At 45.6% G+C, this 13988-nt stretch overlaps 1 protein-coding gene across 5 annotated transcripts in view; it reads right to left on the bottom strand.

Annotated features, from left to right (window-relative positions):
• The window catches only part of LOC115659798 (unconventional myosin-X-like), a 263102-nt gene that overhangs the window by 175194 nt on the left and 73920 nt on the right, over positions 1-13988 (bottom strand). For 2 of the 5 annotated variants that reach the window (XM_030580481.1, XM_030580482.1), the window contains exons 5-7: positions 13647-13781; positions 6004-6128; positions 3958-3971 (exon numbers count right to left, since the gene is read on the bottom strand). In XM_030580481.1, coding sequence (XP_030436341.1) covers positions 3958-3971; positions 6004-6128; positions 13647-13781 — 274 coding nt within the window. Of the gene's footprint in view, positions 1-3957; positions 3972-6003; positions 6129-10081; positions 10165-13646; positions 13782-13988 lie in introns of those variants that run through there. The other 3 variants (XM_030580483.1, XM_030580484.1, XM_030580485.1) reach the window with 3 other exon arrangements.

Genomic DNA, 13988 nt, shown 5'->3' with positions numbered 1-13988 from the left:
TATCCCAGACACCATCAAAAAGCCACATTTAGAGGAAAAGTGATTCAAAATATTTCCATGCACAATGCATTCAGAAATATTCATTTTTTAAAATAGCATAATGACTTTGAGCTGTACAGTCATCTTCCTTACCTTGCTGGTTTGATCACCTTACTGCTCCCTTTGAATGCCTTTGCCCATCTCCTGTTGTATCAGATTTAAACAACGTCTTCTCCTGCAAAGTGCTAAATCTGCCCTCTGCTTATCTACCCGTGCTGAGCTCCATGTGATACCCTGCCCCCTCCACTCCAGGCCAGCAGTTTGTCAATCTTTCAAACATTTCCTCCATGCTTTCTTTCATGTATCCCCCAACATCCCTAAACTCATCTGAAAGGACCCTCCCGTTTTTAAATCTTCCCTACAATCCAATGTAGGCAGCACAGCGGAAGTGAAATTTGTTGATTTGAACAGACATCCATTTTGTTGTTCCTTTCTCCTGATCTCAGTATACCTGTCATTTCTCTGGGGTACATACTGTCCATTACAGTATGTATGAAAAGTACCAAACCATATTATCGGCATTACCACAAACAATAAGTTGAGATACTTTAATTTTGTTACATTACTTACGACAAAGTTTACCTGACTAACTTATTATGAAAGAGAAGTAGTGACAGCAGTTCAAATTGGGTTCTATTTTGCATTTACAATGGGGGTTCAAACTCCTTTTTGTTGTTGTTTTTTAAAGGCAAAACAGTGTATCCACCCCAAATTTTGAGAATGTGATCTCTGAGGAAACTTGAATTTTCTGAGGATTTAAAAAACTCTATTAGTTTAAGTACTAATCACTTAAAGATTGGTTTTAAAGAAAGAAACTCATGAAAACAAGTATCTCTAAAGAATCTCAGGGTTTTTCAGGTACCATTAATTTGAAAACTACAGACTGTATAAAATCACAAATGTGTACCTAGTAAGAATATCAGGGTCTCCTTAGAATTATATTATTTGTTAATTAACAAAAGAAATTAGCATCATTTATCATAACAAGCTTTCTGTGCTGCATTTAGTCAATGGAGAAAATGATGTAACGTCCATTCTCTAGTGCAATATGCAGATGCTTTGTTGAACAGTTTAGGAGACGAATACAACATGCCTTTTGCCATAGCCTACCTGTAACATCCCCAAGAGCTGAAGCAAAGCATTAATATGGAGCACAGGGAAAATGTTTTGCATATCACAGTCATTCATGTTGTACTGAAGACGATTTTCAACAAAGGAATGGCTACTTTGATGAATACAAGGATTTCTGTGAGATCAGTTTTCCCCAAATATGAGCACGTGCCTAAGAACATAAGTACAGCCATACGGTGTCAGACCAATGGTCTGTCTAGCCCAGTATCCTGTCTTCTGCCACTGGCCAAAGCTTCTGAGGGAATGAAAAGAACAGGCAATCATCTAGTGATGTATCCTGTTGCCCATTCCCAGCTTCTGGCAAACAGTGGCTATGGATGTCTGGAGCATGGTGAACTTATCTAGTTCTTTTTTGAACTCTTATAGTTTTGGCCTTCACAACATTCTCTGGCAAGGAGTTCCACAGGTTGACTGTGCGTTGTGTGACGAAATACTTCCTTTTGTTTGATTTAAACCTGCTGCCTATTAATTTAATCGGGTGACCCCTGGTTCTTGTGTTATGTGAAGGTGTAAATAACATTTCCATCATCACTTTCTCCACACCACTCAACATTTTATAAACAACTATCATATCCCCTCTAAGTCGTCTCTTTTCCAAGCTGAAAAGTCCCAGTCTTATTAATCTCTCCTCATATAAAAGCTGCTCCACACCCCTAACCATTTCTGTTGCTCTTCTCTGTACCTTTTCCAATTCAAATATGTCTTTTTTGAGATGGGGCAATCAGAACCGCATGCAGTATTTAAGGTGTGGGCTTATCATGAATTTATATAGAGGCATGTTGATATTTATTGTCTTATTAGCTATCTCTTCCCTACTGGCTCCTAACATTGTTAGCTTTTGGGGCTGCTGCTACACACTTTGCAGATGTTTTCAGGGACATATCCACATTGACTAAGATCTCTTTCTTGAGTGGTAACAGCTAATTTAGACCCCATCATTGTACATGTATAGTTGAAATGATGTTTTTCAATGTGCATTACTTTGCATTTATCAACACTGAATTTCATCTGCCATTTTGTTGCTCAGTCACTCAGTTTTGTGAGAGCTCTTTGTAATTCTTTGTCGTCAGCTTTGGACTTAACTATCTTGAGTAATTTTGTATCATCTGCAAATGTTGACACCTCACTGTTTATCCCTTTTTCAAAATCAGTTATGACTATGTGAGGGGAGGGATAGCTCAGTGGTTTGAACATTGGCCTGCTAAACCTAGAGTTGTGAGTTCAATCCTTGAGGGGGCCACTTAGGGATCTGGGGCAAAAATCAGTACTTGGTCCTGCTAGTGAAGGCAGGGGGCTGGACTCAATGATCTTTCAGGGTCCTTTCCAGTTCTAGGAGATAGGTATATCTCCAATTATTAACATGGTATAGCATTGATCCCAGTACAGACCCCTGGGCGACACCACTATTTACCTCTCTACATTCTGAAAACTGACCATTTATTCCTACTCTTTGTTTCCTATCTTTTAACCAGTTACTGATTCATGAAAGGACCTTCACTCTTATCCCATGACATCTCACTTTGCTTAAGAGCCTTTGATGAGGACCTTGTCAAAGGCTTTCTGAATCCCTAAGTACACTATATCCAATGGATCAGCCATGTCCACATTTGATGACTTCCCCTGCCCCCCAATAATTGGAATTGATTGGCAAGGCCTGATTTCCCTTTACAAAACTGGAGAAAGGAGGAGAAGGGGTCAAGGTTTTTGGGATAGAGGTGAGGGTGGAATTTGTGAAAGGAAGTACTGAAAGGCTAGCATTCCTGTTGGGGCAAAGTTTAAGGTTGTGGTGCATTGTAGATATGTAGTAAGGCCATGCTAGTGATGAGCTGAGTCTTTCCCAGGATGGGGGACTAAAGGATATGTGCTGTTGGTTGCCTTACCTTTTAATTTCCTTGCTGTTGGGACTGTGTATTAGGCAGATTACATATAAGCCATCCTTAACTGACACACAGCATAATGTCTTAGTGCAATAAATAATGCAACAGCACAAATGTGTTCTGTGTACTTTCCTAACTTCAAAGGGTACTTAAACAAAGACCATCGGCAACTGAATCTCCCTGGCTAAGTACACCCATCAAAATGTGCCCTTAGTCAAAACATGCCTTCCTTACTCTGGGATGAAAAACAAGGGGCAAAAAGGTTGGGAAGAGTCTTGCCATACCTACCAAAATAGGCAGCCATAGATCACTTGACTAGATGGTGGACAAATTTTGACATGGCACCATTTCTGAGAACTAACTGGTAGAGTCTGCACACACTCTTGGAAGGAACGAGCCTCATAGCAGCAGCAGCAGCAGCTCCTGGTCTAACTACAGTAAAGTGCCTAAGCCATGTGCCCTCCAAAATCAGTGTCACTGCAGAGTACAGACTATTTAGGAAGAGGGTAAAATCCCTTTAAGTAAATGGCACTGAAGGAGCCGAAGCCCCTAAATGCCACGGCCTGACCTCACGGCCCCCAGGCTGCAAGGTTAGCCAGGCAAAAGGGAAGAGTTTAAAAGGCCCTTTCTCTGAAGCAGAGCATTAAAACAAAGCTCTCCAGGAACAAACATCCTTCCTCCTGTGTCACTGGTACTCACTTGGAATGACTGGAAAGAGAACATTATCAACAATATCCTCCAAATGTGATGCCTTCACTGCAGTGACTGGACACAGAGGCAGCACTGTCCAACCAAGAAGGGGCAGCCCTGCTTGGACACTGCCTCAGGGGAGGGAGAGAGAGAGAATGGAGGGGCTCACGAGACTGAGGGAGGGTGGGGAAATGCACCCCCAGAAACAAACTTAACTCACCTTCTCCAATAAATCTGAGCATCAGGTTAAGGAGGAAACAGCATTTAAGTGATATCACAATCTGATTTTCTGGTGACTGCCAAAGAATTTCCAAGCCCCATGGAAATTAATCCAATGCCGCTGTCGCGTAGACACTTACTACAGTATTGGATGGGGTTCTTCTACAGGAGCGGCGCCAGGGTTTTTGGCACCCTAGGTGGGGGTCCTTCCGTGCTCCTGGTCGTTGGCAGTAATTCTGCTGCGGGGAGGGGGGGGTCCTTCCACGCTCCCGGTCTTTGGGGCACTTCGGCGGCAGGTCCTGGAGCGAGTTAAGGACCCGCCGCAGAATTGCCAACGACGACCCAGAGCGCGGATGGACCCCTTGCTGCCGAATTGCTACCAAGGGTGGCAAAATGCCGCCCTCTGAAATCTTGGTGCCCTAGGTGACCGCCTAGGTCACCTAAATGGAAGCGCCGGCCTTGTTCTTCTATCACTCTAGTACATCCACCTCTGCGAAAGGTGTTAGCTTGGTCAACTGAAGAACTCTTCCATACATAGTGCTGTCCATACTAGGGCTTATGTCAACAACTATGTCTCCTAGGGAATTTTTCACACTCCTATGCAACATAGTTAGGTCAACCTATGTTTTATATGTAGACCAGGCCTCAGGCTATAGGAAAGAGGCACTGAAAGGCCATGAGCATTACTTTCAGAACAAGAGACTTAAGAGAGAGAGTGGAAGAGAGGTCAGGCCCAGCACAGGGCCTGTGGCAGGGCAGAGTATCCTGGGAGAGGCAGAGGTCAAGCCCAGGGTATCCAGTGAGGTCACAGAAGCTAGAGATTTATAGTTTTTAAGGCCAGAAGTGATGCATTATAATAATCTAGCCTGACCTCCTACATAACACAGGCCAGAAAACTTACCTAGCGATTTCTGCCCCAACTTCTATTTGAGATGGAGGAGACTTCACCTGCAGAAAGTGGGAGAGGAGAGGAGAGCCGAGGAGAGGCTCATCTGTCACTCTGTTCCAATTGTTTTTTCTTTTCTTTTTTGAAAACAGTACCAGCAACTGCCTTGGACAAGTGAGAATTACTTTCAATGGTCCTAAGCACCTGCTGCTCCCCTGGGAGTTAGTGGGATTTGAAGTGCTCAGCATCTTTGAAAATCAAGTCACTTATTTAGGTCTCTTACCTTTAGACACCCAAGGTTGGCCTTGGGCAAGTCACTCAAGCCAAAATTTCCCCCACAATAAGTCACTAACTTGGCTGCCACCTGACTCTGTGGGCCAGATTCTCCAGTCTGTCAGGGCCTCTTTGTGCCTTGTAAGCTGCACAAAGTGCTTTAAAGCAGCCGGAGATGGCCTGCGGAGCACTCACCACTCCGTGGATGTCCAGTGTCTTCTACCCCAGCTGCCCACCCCCAATCCCAGTGTGATGGGAAAGGGGAGGGGACGTGTGAAAGCGATTCCAGCAGTGGGGATTGCACAGGAGCAGATCTCGACTCTGCTCAGTCCTCCCCCGGCATATCTTAGGGTTGCCCCTGTGCACTGGCACTGGGCAGCTCTTATATCAGGGAGCTGTAACTGGCTCCCTACAGCTGCCATTGCTCCTTATGTCTGAGTGCAGCTTGGACATGGCAGACAATGTCTTCTTAACTCCCAGCCAGGACTTGGCTGTTGACCGCAGATCCCAAGAGAACATACACAAAGGGGGAAAATCTTTTGTTGTTTTCCAAGGGAGCAGAATAAACTAAATGATATAACAGGCCTGCTCTTCTACAAACTTCTATGGATTAAAGTATTCATGATATTTTGGGAGAGGAACCTAAACTTTGTTCTGATCTCATGCATAGATATTAAGGGATCTATAGATGCAGGGAAGGATAAAGTAGTGCAAACTCCTCAGGGCTCACAGCGCAGACATGGCCTTACCTGTTCTAAGTAAGACACAAAGAAAATCACACCATTACAGGGAAATTTGCCCACCCATTTTCAGCCTCCACAGGCTCCTCCCCTCTTTGATGTGTGTGTTGGAGCAGGAAGGGGCAGAGGCAGCAAGAGGAAAGGATACAATCGGTGACTCGCCCTCCCTGGATATGTCCATGATGGGAGAAGTGCAGCTGGATGAACTTGCCAAAGCGGCTGGAGTTGTTGTTATAAACTGTCTTGGCATTTCCGAAGGCCTCCAGGATAGGGCTGGGGAAGGAAGACAATCATGGACCTGAACAGCAGCACCAACACCAGTGTGACTCAGACAGGATTAACTTTGCACCAGGTGCATTCTGCCATCTCAGTATTACGTTCACCATAACACAGTGGGGAGAAAACGGCAGGTAAAATAAGCTAGGCAGAGCTGGAGGGGAGAGGCTGGCAGTGTTGGCAAGAGGCAGCTATAACACACTACTAAATAGGCATTAAACACTCGGATTGGGATTAGTTCAGTCAGACCCAGGTTTATGTGGGCAATCAGCACTAGCACTGTTTGGGCCTATCTCACATCCAAAACAACTCACCTTCCTGGCTATGCCTTTATTGCTGTTGGAAGCCAGAGGAGCCAGGACAATAATTTGTTAACAGGATGCACAATACAACACTATGCAGTAGAGGTAAATTGGACTCTTGTTGCCCAAGATTTTCAGAAAGGTCACCAAAGTTTGGGGCAAACCCCTGTCTTAAGAAAACTGCCCTGGGATCTTTAATGTCCATTCAGCATGGAAAAGCCTCAGTTGTTAAGGTTTCAGGCTGAAATCCACACACAGTAACCTGCAGGGATTCTGGTGGTCTAGTGCAGGGGTGCACAAACTATGGGCCATGGGCTGCATCCGGCCCATCAAACCTTTTAATCTGGACCTCAAGCTCCTGGCGGGGAGCAAGGTTGCTAGCTTTCCCCACTCCAGTGCTCCAGCCGAGGAGCAGGGTCGGGGACTTGCCTTGCTCCACGTGTGCAGCAGATCCACGGGGCTCCCAGAAATAGGAGTAGGCAAGGGGCTCTGCATGCTGCCCCTGCCCCAGGCAACGGCTCTGCAGCTCCCATTGGCCGGGAACCACGGCCAATAGGAACTGCAGGGGTGGTGCCTGTGAACAGGGCAGCATGCAGAGCAGCATGGCCCTGCCTACGGAGGGGGGACGGGCCACTGTTTCCATCATCGCCCAGACCCTACACCCCTGAGCCCTCCCCCTCCCACCCCCACCTCAACCCCCTGACCCATCCCTGATCACCTTCCAAACCCTTTGATTCTAGCCCACAGCATCCTCCAGCACCCCGAACTCCTCAGCCCCAGCCCCAGCCCCACCTCCAAGTCTGCACCCCCAGCCGGAGCCCTCATCCCTCCCATGTGCCCCAATCCTCTGCCCTAGCCAGCCCTCCATACAATTTCCATATTGAGATGTGGCCCTCAGGCCAAAAAGTTTGCCCACCACTGATCTAGCGGAACTAGTCCCAACCCTTGTTCTCACACGATCTCTGTCTGCGGCCTTGGGCAAGCCACTTCTTTGCCACAACTTCCCTGTCTGAAAATGGGATGGCATAACTACAACACCATAAGGGGGAGAACATTACATGTTTTCAAACAATCACAAAGCGAGAAATATATATGCTAAATTAATTTGCTTTGTACAGATCAATGACTTAGATTGCCATGCTGGAATATGAACCAGTGGAGTTCATAAATGAAGTAGAACATTTATGCTATTATTTACCATTGGAATCGAGTCTCAAGTATACTAAATATGCTCCCAACTGGATTCAAGTCTTACTAGCTTTCCAGCAGCCTCAGCTGGTTCAAACTACCAGGACAACGTTGGGTTATAACTGCAGTGAGCTGCTTAGAGATTTTGATTGTTTCTCTGCAGAACAATATCAATTACACTTCAAGGGGAAAAAGCCAATTTCATTCAAACAGGCAAAATGGGACCAGGATTAGAAATATTCCATTTAATAGTTTAAGCCAGTGGTTCTCAACCAGGCTTACATGTACCCTAGGGATATGCAGAGGTCTTTCACTAGGTACATGAACTCATCTAGATATTTGCCTAGTTTTACAACGTGCTACATAAAAAGCACTAGTGAAGTCAGTACAAATTAAAATTTCATACAATGACTTGTTTATACTATACTGCTCTGTAGACTATACACTTAAATGTAAGTCAAGTATTTATATTCCATGGTAAAAATGAGAAAGTAAGTGATTTTTCAGTAATAGTGTGCAGATACACACTTGTATTTTTATGTCTGATTTTGTAAGCAAGTTCTTTTCAAGTGCAGTGAAACTTGGAAGTACACAAGACAAATCAGACTCCTCCAAGGGGTACAGAAGTCTGGAAAGGTTGAGAGCCAGTGGTTTAACCAATACAAAGATTAAAAGTCCAGTGGGGAAAACAACACAAAGAAAAAGTCAAGGCCACATTGCAGGAATGCTCTGTAAAAGTTTATATTTAACACTAAAACTCATTGTGATTTTTAACAAAAGGATTGCATTATCACTCTGAGAAATATATTTTTTGAATGTGTAGATGATTCCCATAGTCTCACCTGTGCAGTTTCAAAGAAAAGCAGGTTCAGGATTATGAAAAGGTTAAAAAAATAATTATGACCTACAATGTTATTTGAGATCAAATACTGCTGGAATTTGCAGAAAACAGCAGGTTGTCTTGACTTTGGACAAGGTTAGCTATGTAAAGGGAGCGACACTGAAATGCAGGGAAAGCTTTACAAAACCTCAAGCCCTACCTTTATACTTTATCCTTCGAAAAACAGGCTTTAAACAAAGGCAAAAATGAAATCATTTGTACTGCAATAGCACCAAGACAGCCCGTGCAGGACCAGGTTCCTCTGTGCTGGGCGCTGCACAAACACACCAGGAAGTGTGGTCCCTGCCCCGGACAGCTTACTAACTAAGTCCTGATCCTGCTAATATTTACACATAAGTAACTTTACACACAAGTAGTCCCACTGGTTCATCAACACTGCACATGCACAATATTATACACATACATGTTTGCAGGATCAGGGTTTAATCTAAAACAAAATGACCATGACAAACAGAAGGGGAAGGGAGGACACGGGTGAGGATAATAAGATCACATGGTTACCACAGTTATATTATTCAGGTTAATTACCAGTTTGACAACCCTGATGGTTGTAAATAATCTGAATTTAAATAATAATAGTAATTCAATCAAATCAGCTCTCTCCAACTGCAGCAGCCACAAGTGCTCACTGCAGAGCTGATTTCTAGCAGGGACTATGGCAGAAGTGGTTCTGGAGGAAGAACTTGAAGGAGCAGAGGGGAGTGGCTATACAGTTCAGCTCAGGGAGGCATTCCATGCATAAAGTGCAGCATGGAAGAAGGTGCAGAGGCATTTGTGGGAGACTGGACAAATAGTCATTTAAGGCTGCCATTATTAGTGAAGCAGAGAGAATGGGGGAGGCAACACAGTGAGAGACAAGCGTAGATATGTATGTGGAACAGAGTTGTGAAGGGCCTGGACGGTATTTGCATTTGATGCAGTGGAGAACAGGAAGCCTATGCAGGGCAGGAATTAAAAGGGGTGAGGGTGACAAAGTGACAGGCTAGGAGGATGATCTTAGATGCTTCATTCTGAAGGCACCAGAGATCGGTGACAGGCAGGCCTGAGCAGAGAAGGCAGCAGTAGTAAAGACAGCAGAGGAGGAGGGTCTGGAACCAAAGTTTTAGCTATATGGAGAGAGAAAAAATATTGGATTTTGGAAATGTTGCAAAGGAAGCAGCTGCAGAATTTAGACACAGTCTGGATAAGATGACTCTCAGATTACAAACCTGAATGGCAGAGAGGATGTATTGTCAACAGTGACAGAAAACGGGGGAGTGATGACAGTTTCTAAGGAATGATCAGGAGTTTGGCTTTGGCCATGTTAAAAAGTGGACAGTGAGAAGTATCCAGGAGAAGATGTCAGAGAAACAGACAAAGATATGGGACTGGACTGAAGGAGACAGATCAGGAACGGAGAGGTAGATCTGTGACACATTGGCTTAGAAATGAGAGCTGAAGCCGTGGGAGCAGATGAGGTCACCCAGAGAGAAGGGTAAAGGGAGCAAAGAGGAGTGTGGCCAAGGACAGAGCACTGTGGGACCCCATGAACAGTGGGAGAGGGAAGGAAGAGGACCCACCGAAAGAGATGCTGAAGGTGCAGCCAGTGAAGTAGGAGGAGAACCAGGAGAGGACGGAGTCGCAAAAGCCAAGGGAGGACAAAATGTCACGAAGGAGGGTATGATCAACAGTGTCAAAAGGAGCAGAGAGGTCGAGGAGGATGAGGATGGAGTAGAACCCCTGGGAAAATAAAATAAATATTAGAGAAAACATCAACAACCTGTTTTATGAACCTTTCAAAATCCTCTAGCACTCGATTTCTTTCATGGAGGAAGAATATCAGTTTAACAAAGAAGCATCTTCATGTAAAAATCTCAAAACTAGAAACATTATGCTGAAGTTTCAATAAACAAGTACAAATCTGGATATTTTCATACATTTTCTCTGTCTTGGAAATCAAGTTTCCTGAAGAGACCAAGCAAGCAATAGGTAAATGTGAGAGATACGTTAACATTTCTAATGAAGAAGCTAAAATAGGGGAACACAACAAACAAGAACATCACTGCAACTAACCCAGCTGGGCTAAGGAAGTTTTCAGAGACTAGATTTCTGGAAAAAATACAAAGCATGAACTTCACAAAAAGCAAGTAAACAAGATTACGATAACATTACACCACACAGGAGAGCCTTTAATATGAGCGAGTCTGAAATTGAAATTTAACAATAGCGTTGCTGGCTTTCTGCATGCATTAGCCCAGTTCCTCAGCCCCACTAAGGTTATTCCGTGCCACTGGAGTAGCATAAAAAGGTGACCCTCAAGCTGTTTTGTGGGTGCTGCTGAGAATTCTCCAGCCTCAGGCAGAGGGGTATGACAGCCATTTGGAGGCTAGAGAGGGCACAGCCTGAATGCCACACACAACACCGATGTTCAAACAGGAAAAGGGTCCCTAGAGGGCATTCTAGCTGGCACAGGTTAGAGAAGCCGGTAACTGATTTAATTTGAGCTGGAGATTGGATCAGCTCCCAGCCAAGCCCCAGGTCACAGGAAGCACAAAAGTGACTTAGAACCACCTTTTCATCTGTCCCCATCAATAGCAAAGATATGGGGACACAGTTCACCACAGCAGAGGGGTCCACATAGGTCTGAGGCAGACTCGCATATAGCATGGAGCTCAGCACAGCTGAGGACTGTTCCCATCATATCTCGTCTGGGGCTCGTTCTAACTGGCTACCAGGGAGAAGGAAAGGAACTAACCACTAAGGCCATAAGGGACCATTATGGTAATTTATCTGACTTCCTGCATAGTACAGGTCACAAAACCTCGCCAAGGATTCCTGCACTGAGTCCATTACTTCTGAAGAGGGCTGTTCCCAAGGGGGCATGGGGCCCAGGACAATCCCCCCATCTGCCCCAGGCCCCGCTCCCACTTCAACCCTTCCCCCAAACCCCCACCCTGTCTCTTCCCTGCTTCCGCCCCCTTCCCCAAGAGACACCGAGAGCCAACTGCTTCCTGCCGGTGAGTGCGGACCTGAACCCCGCTGCAGGTACCAGGCCCCTTACTAACCGCCTCAGCCTGTCTGCCTCTCCCCCAGGGGCCAGCCTAGTGCCCCCTGCACAACATGCACACAGAGCCATCCCTAGGTACGGCGATTCAGGGTGGCCGCCAGGGAGCCCCCCAAAAGGTGGGGCCCAGGGTGACCACCCCGATTCGCCCTACCCTAGGGACTGCTCTGCTTCTGGCTGAGCTACAGTGTGTCTTTTCGAAAGAGATTCCCAGGCTTGGTTTAAAGACCAATTAATGGAGAATCTGCCACACTCCTGAATAAGTTGTTTCCATCATTAATTATCCTCCTTGTCAGAGATGTGTTCCTTATTTCTAATCTGACTTTGTTTAGCTCCACTTTCAGAAACTAGATCTTGTTATGCCTTTGTCTGCCACATTAAAGCACCTTCAGTCATCAGAAATCTTATAGGCCATGATCAAGTCACCTCTTAACTTTCTCTTGGCTGAACAAAACATATTAAGTCTTTCAGTATAAGGCAAATTTTCCGGATCTTGAATAATTCCTGTAGCTCTTCTCTGAGTCCTCTCAAATTTGTCAACACTCTTTTTAAAGTCTGCACACCACAGCGGGATGTAATATTCAGTAACGGTCTCACCAATGCTATATACAGTGGTAATCACACTTCCCTGCTTATACATCCAAGGAGAATGGAGAACTCTCACCTTGAACTCATGCAGCAGCATGGAACCCAGAGTGGGGAATCTAATCAGTATATAATATTAGTCTTACTATTCATATTGCAACTTCTCCCAAAGGCCTAGGATGGATGCACATTATGCCAGGTACTGCACAAGTAACAGGAAACACCCCCTGCCCCAAACAGCTTACAATCTATTTAAAGACAAACACAACAAGTATCTGTAACAAACTGAAGTCACAGAGGAAGCAAGAAGAGGGTAGCAGCAAAAGGGACATAACATTATACAGACTCACTGCAGGCCCAGTTTAAAGATTTCAAAGACAAACAGACTTAGGGTCTGAGTGATGTCAGTTATCCCTGCTAGCCACTTGCCCAACCATTACCATTTGGCAATGTATCACAGGCCCCGTGACAGAGGTGGGTCTGAGGACAGGGTACTGGTTTTACAGATTAGTTTAGGGGGTGTTTCATGCCTCAGGGCAGACATGGAAGAAAACAGTGCTGAAGTGCCACAGGCCCGCAGAACAACAAAGGGCTATTTGGGACACAGTCACTGTACTGGCCCTTTACAAGGGGTCTGGACTTCCAGAGTGTATGTTTCTTACGCTGTCCCTGCTTAATACCATCACTGTTTAGATGTGCCAATACCAGCTGCGAAGGTCCGTTCCGGTCTTTTCTATTCAGGTTCTTATACAGCACTCATCACTGTGGTACCTGAACGTTCATGCTTCAGAGTCTGGTGCTCGCAGTTCAGGGTTTCAGCTGGCCACCTTCAGGGACAGGAAGGGATTCCTGCCCCCACCCCACTGCCATCACCAATGTATTCTGGCAGGTTTTTTAATCTCTTTCCTCTGAACCATCAGAAGCGGTCACTACTAGAGATGGGACACTGGATGGGGAGGGTCAGGCTCTGAGGTAGCACTGAGCATTCTCCCTCAGGGGCTTAGCTGGCTCACATGCACAGGGTTTAACTGACTGCCATATGTGGGGTTGGGAAAGAATTTTCCCACAGGTCAGATAGGCAATGATCTTGGGGGGGAGATTCGCTTTACTTTGCAGCATGTCACTTGCCAGGATTATCTGTGTATAGTCCATTTAATCATTCCTCTGCCATTGCAGGGGCCTGGAGTGCTGGTGTACCTCAGTCCCTCCTATTCTCTGTGGGTCTCATTTCCATTGTTTGGTTTAATGTGCAAGTGCTGGGTGATGGCTTAAGCCACACAGAAGGTCAGATTAGATGACCTAATGATCCGTTCTGGCCTCAGACGCTATGATTCTATCATTCTATGCCTTCCAGCAGTTAGTTGTTCAGTGAGGTGAAAGGGCTGTTGTGTGATAAAGGTCAGACAGCTGCCCCAGCCATACAGGGCCCCTCTTACCCCTGCAGACACTGTCCCCGACTGCTCAATGGTTGTCTCTCCCATGAAGATGAACTGTACCTGCTCTCCAGGATTGCTTCCTCCACATGGGTGCTCTTCTCAGATGCAGGGCCCCCTAGAGAGTTCTGGCTCATAGCTGACAGGAATTTGAGCAACAACTTGGTGCTCTCAGTCTTTCCAGCTCCACTTTCTCCGCTGTTAAGGAACAGACATGATACATTCACAAACCCAGAACAGAGCAAGTGGCTGTCCCACCCAGGGAGAACGGAGAATAAGTGGGTAAGGAATGGTGTCCCCAGCCTCTGTTTGTCAGAGGATGGAGATGGATGGCAGGAGAGAGATCACTTGATCATTACCTGTTAGGTTCACTCCCTCTGGGGTACCTGGCATTGACCACTGTTA

The sequence above is a fragment of the Gopherus evgoodei genome, chromosome 11, assembly GCF_007399415.2.
Source record: "Gopherus evgoodei ecotype Sinaloan lineage chromosome 11, rGopEvg1_v1.p, whole genome shotgun sequence".
In the NCBI taxonomy this organism is placed as follows: Eukaryota; Metazoa; Chordata; order Testudines; family Testudinidae; genus Gopherus; species Gopherus evgoodei.
The sequence above is the reverse complement of the archived record's forward strand: the minus strand, read 5'-3'. Positions and strand labels throughout refer to the sequence as shown.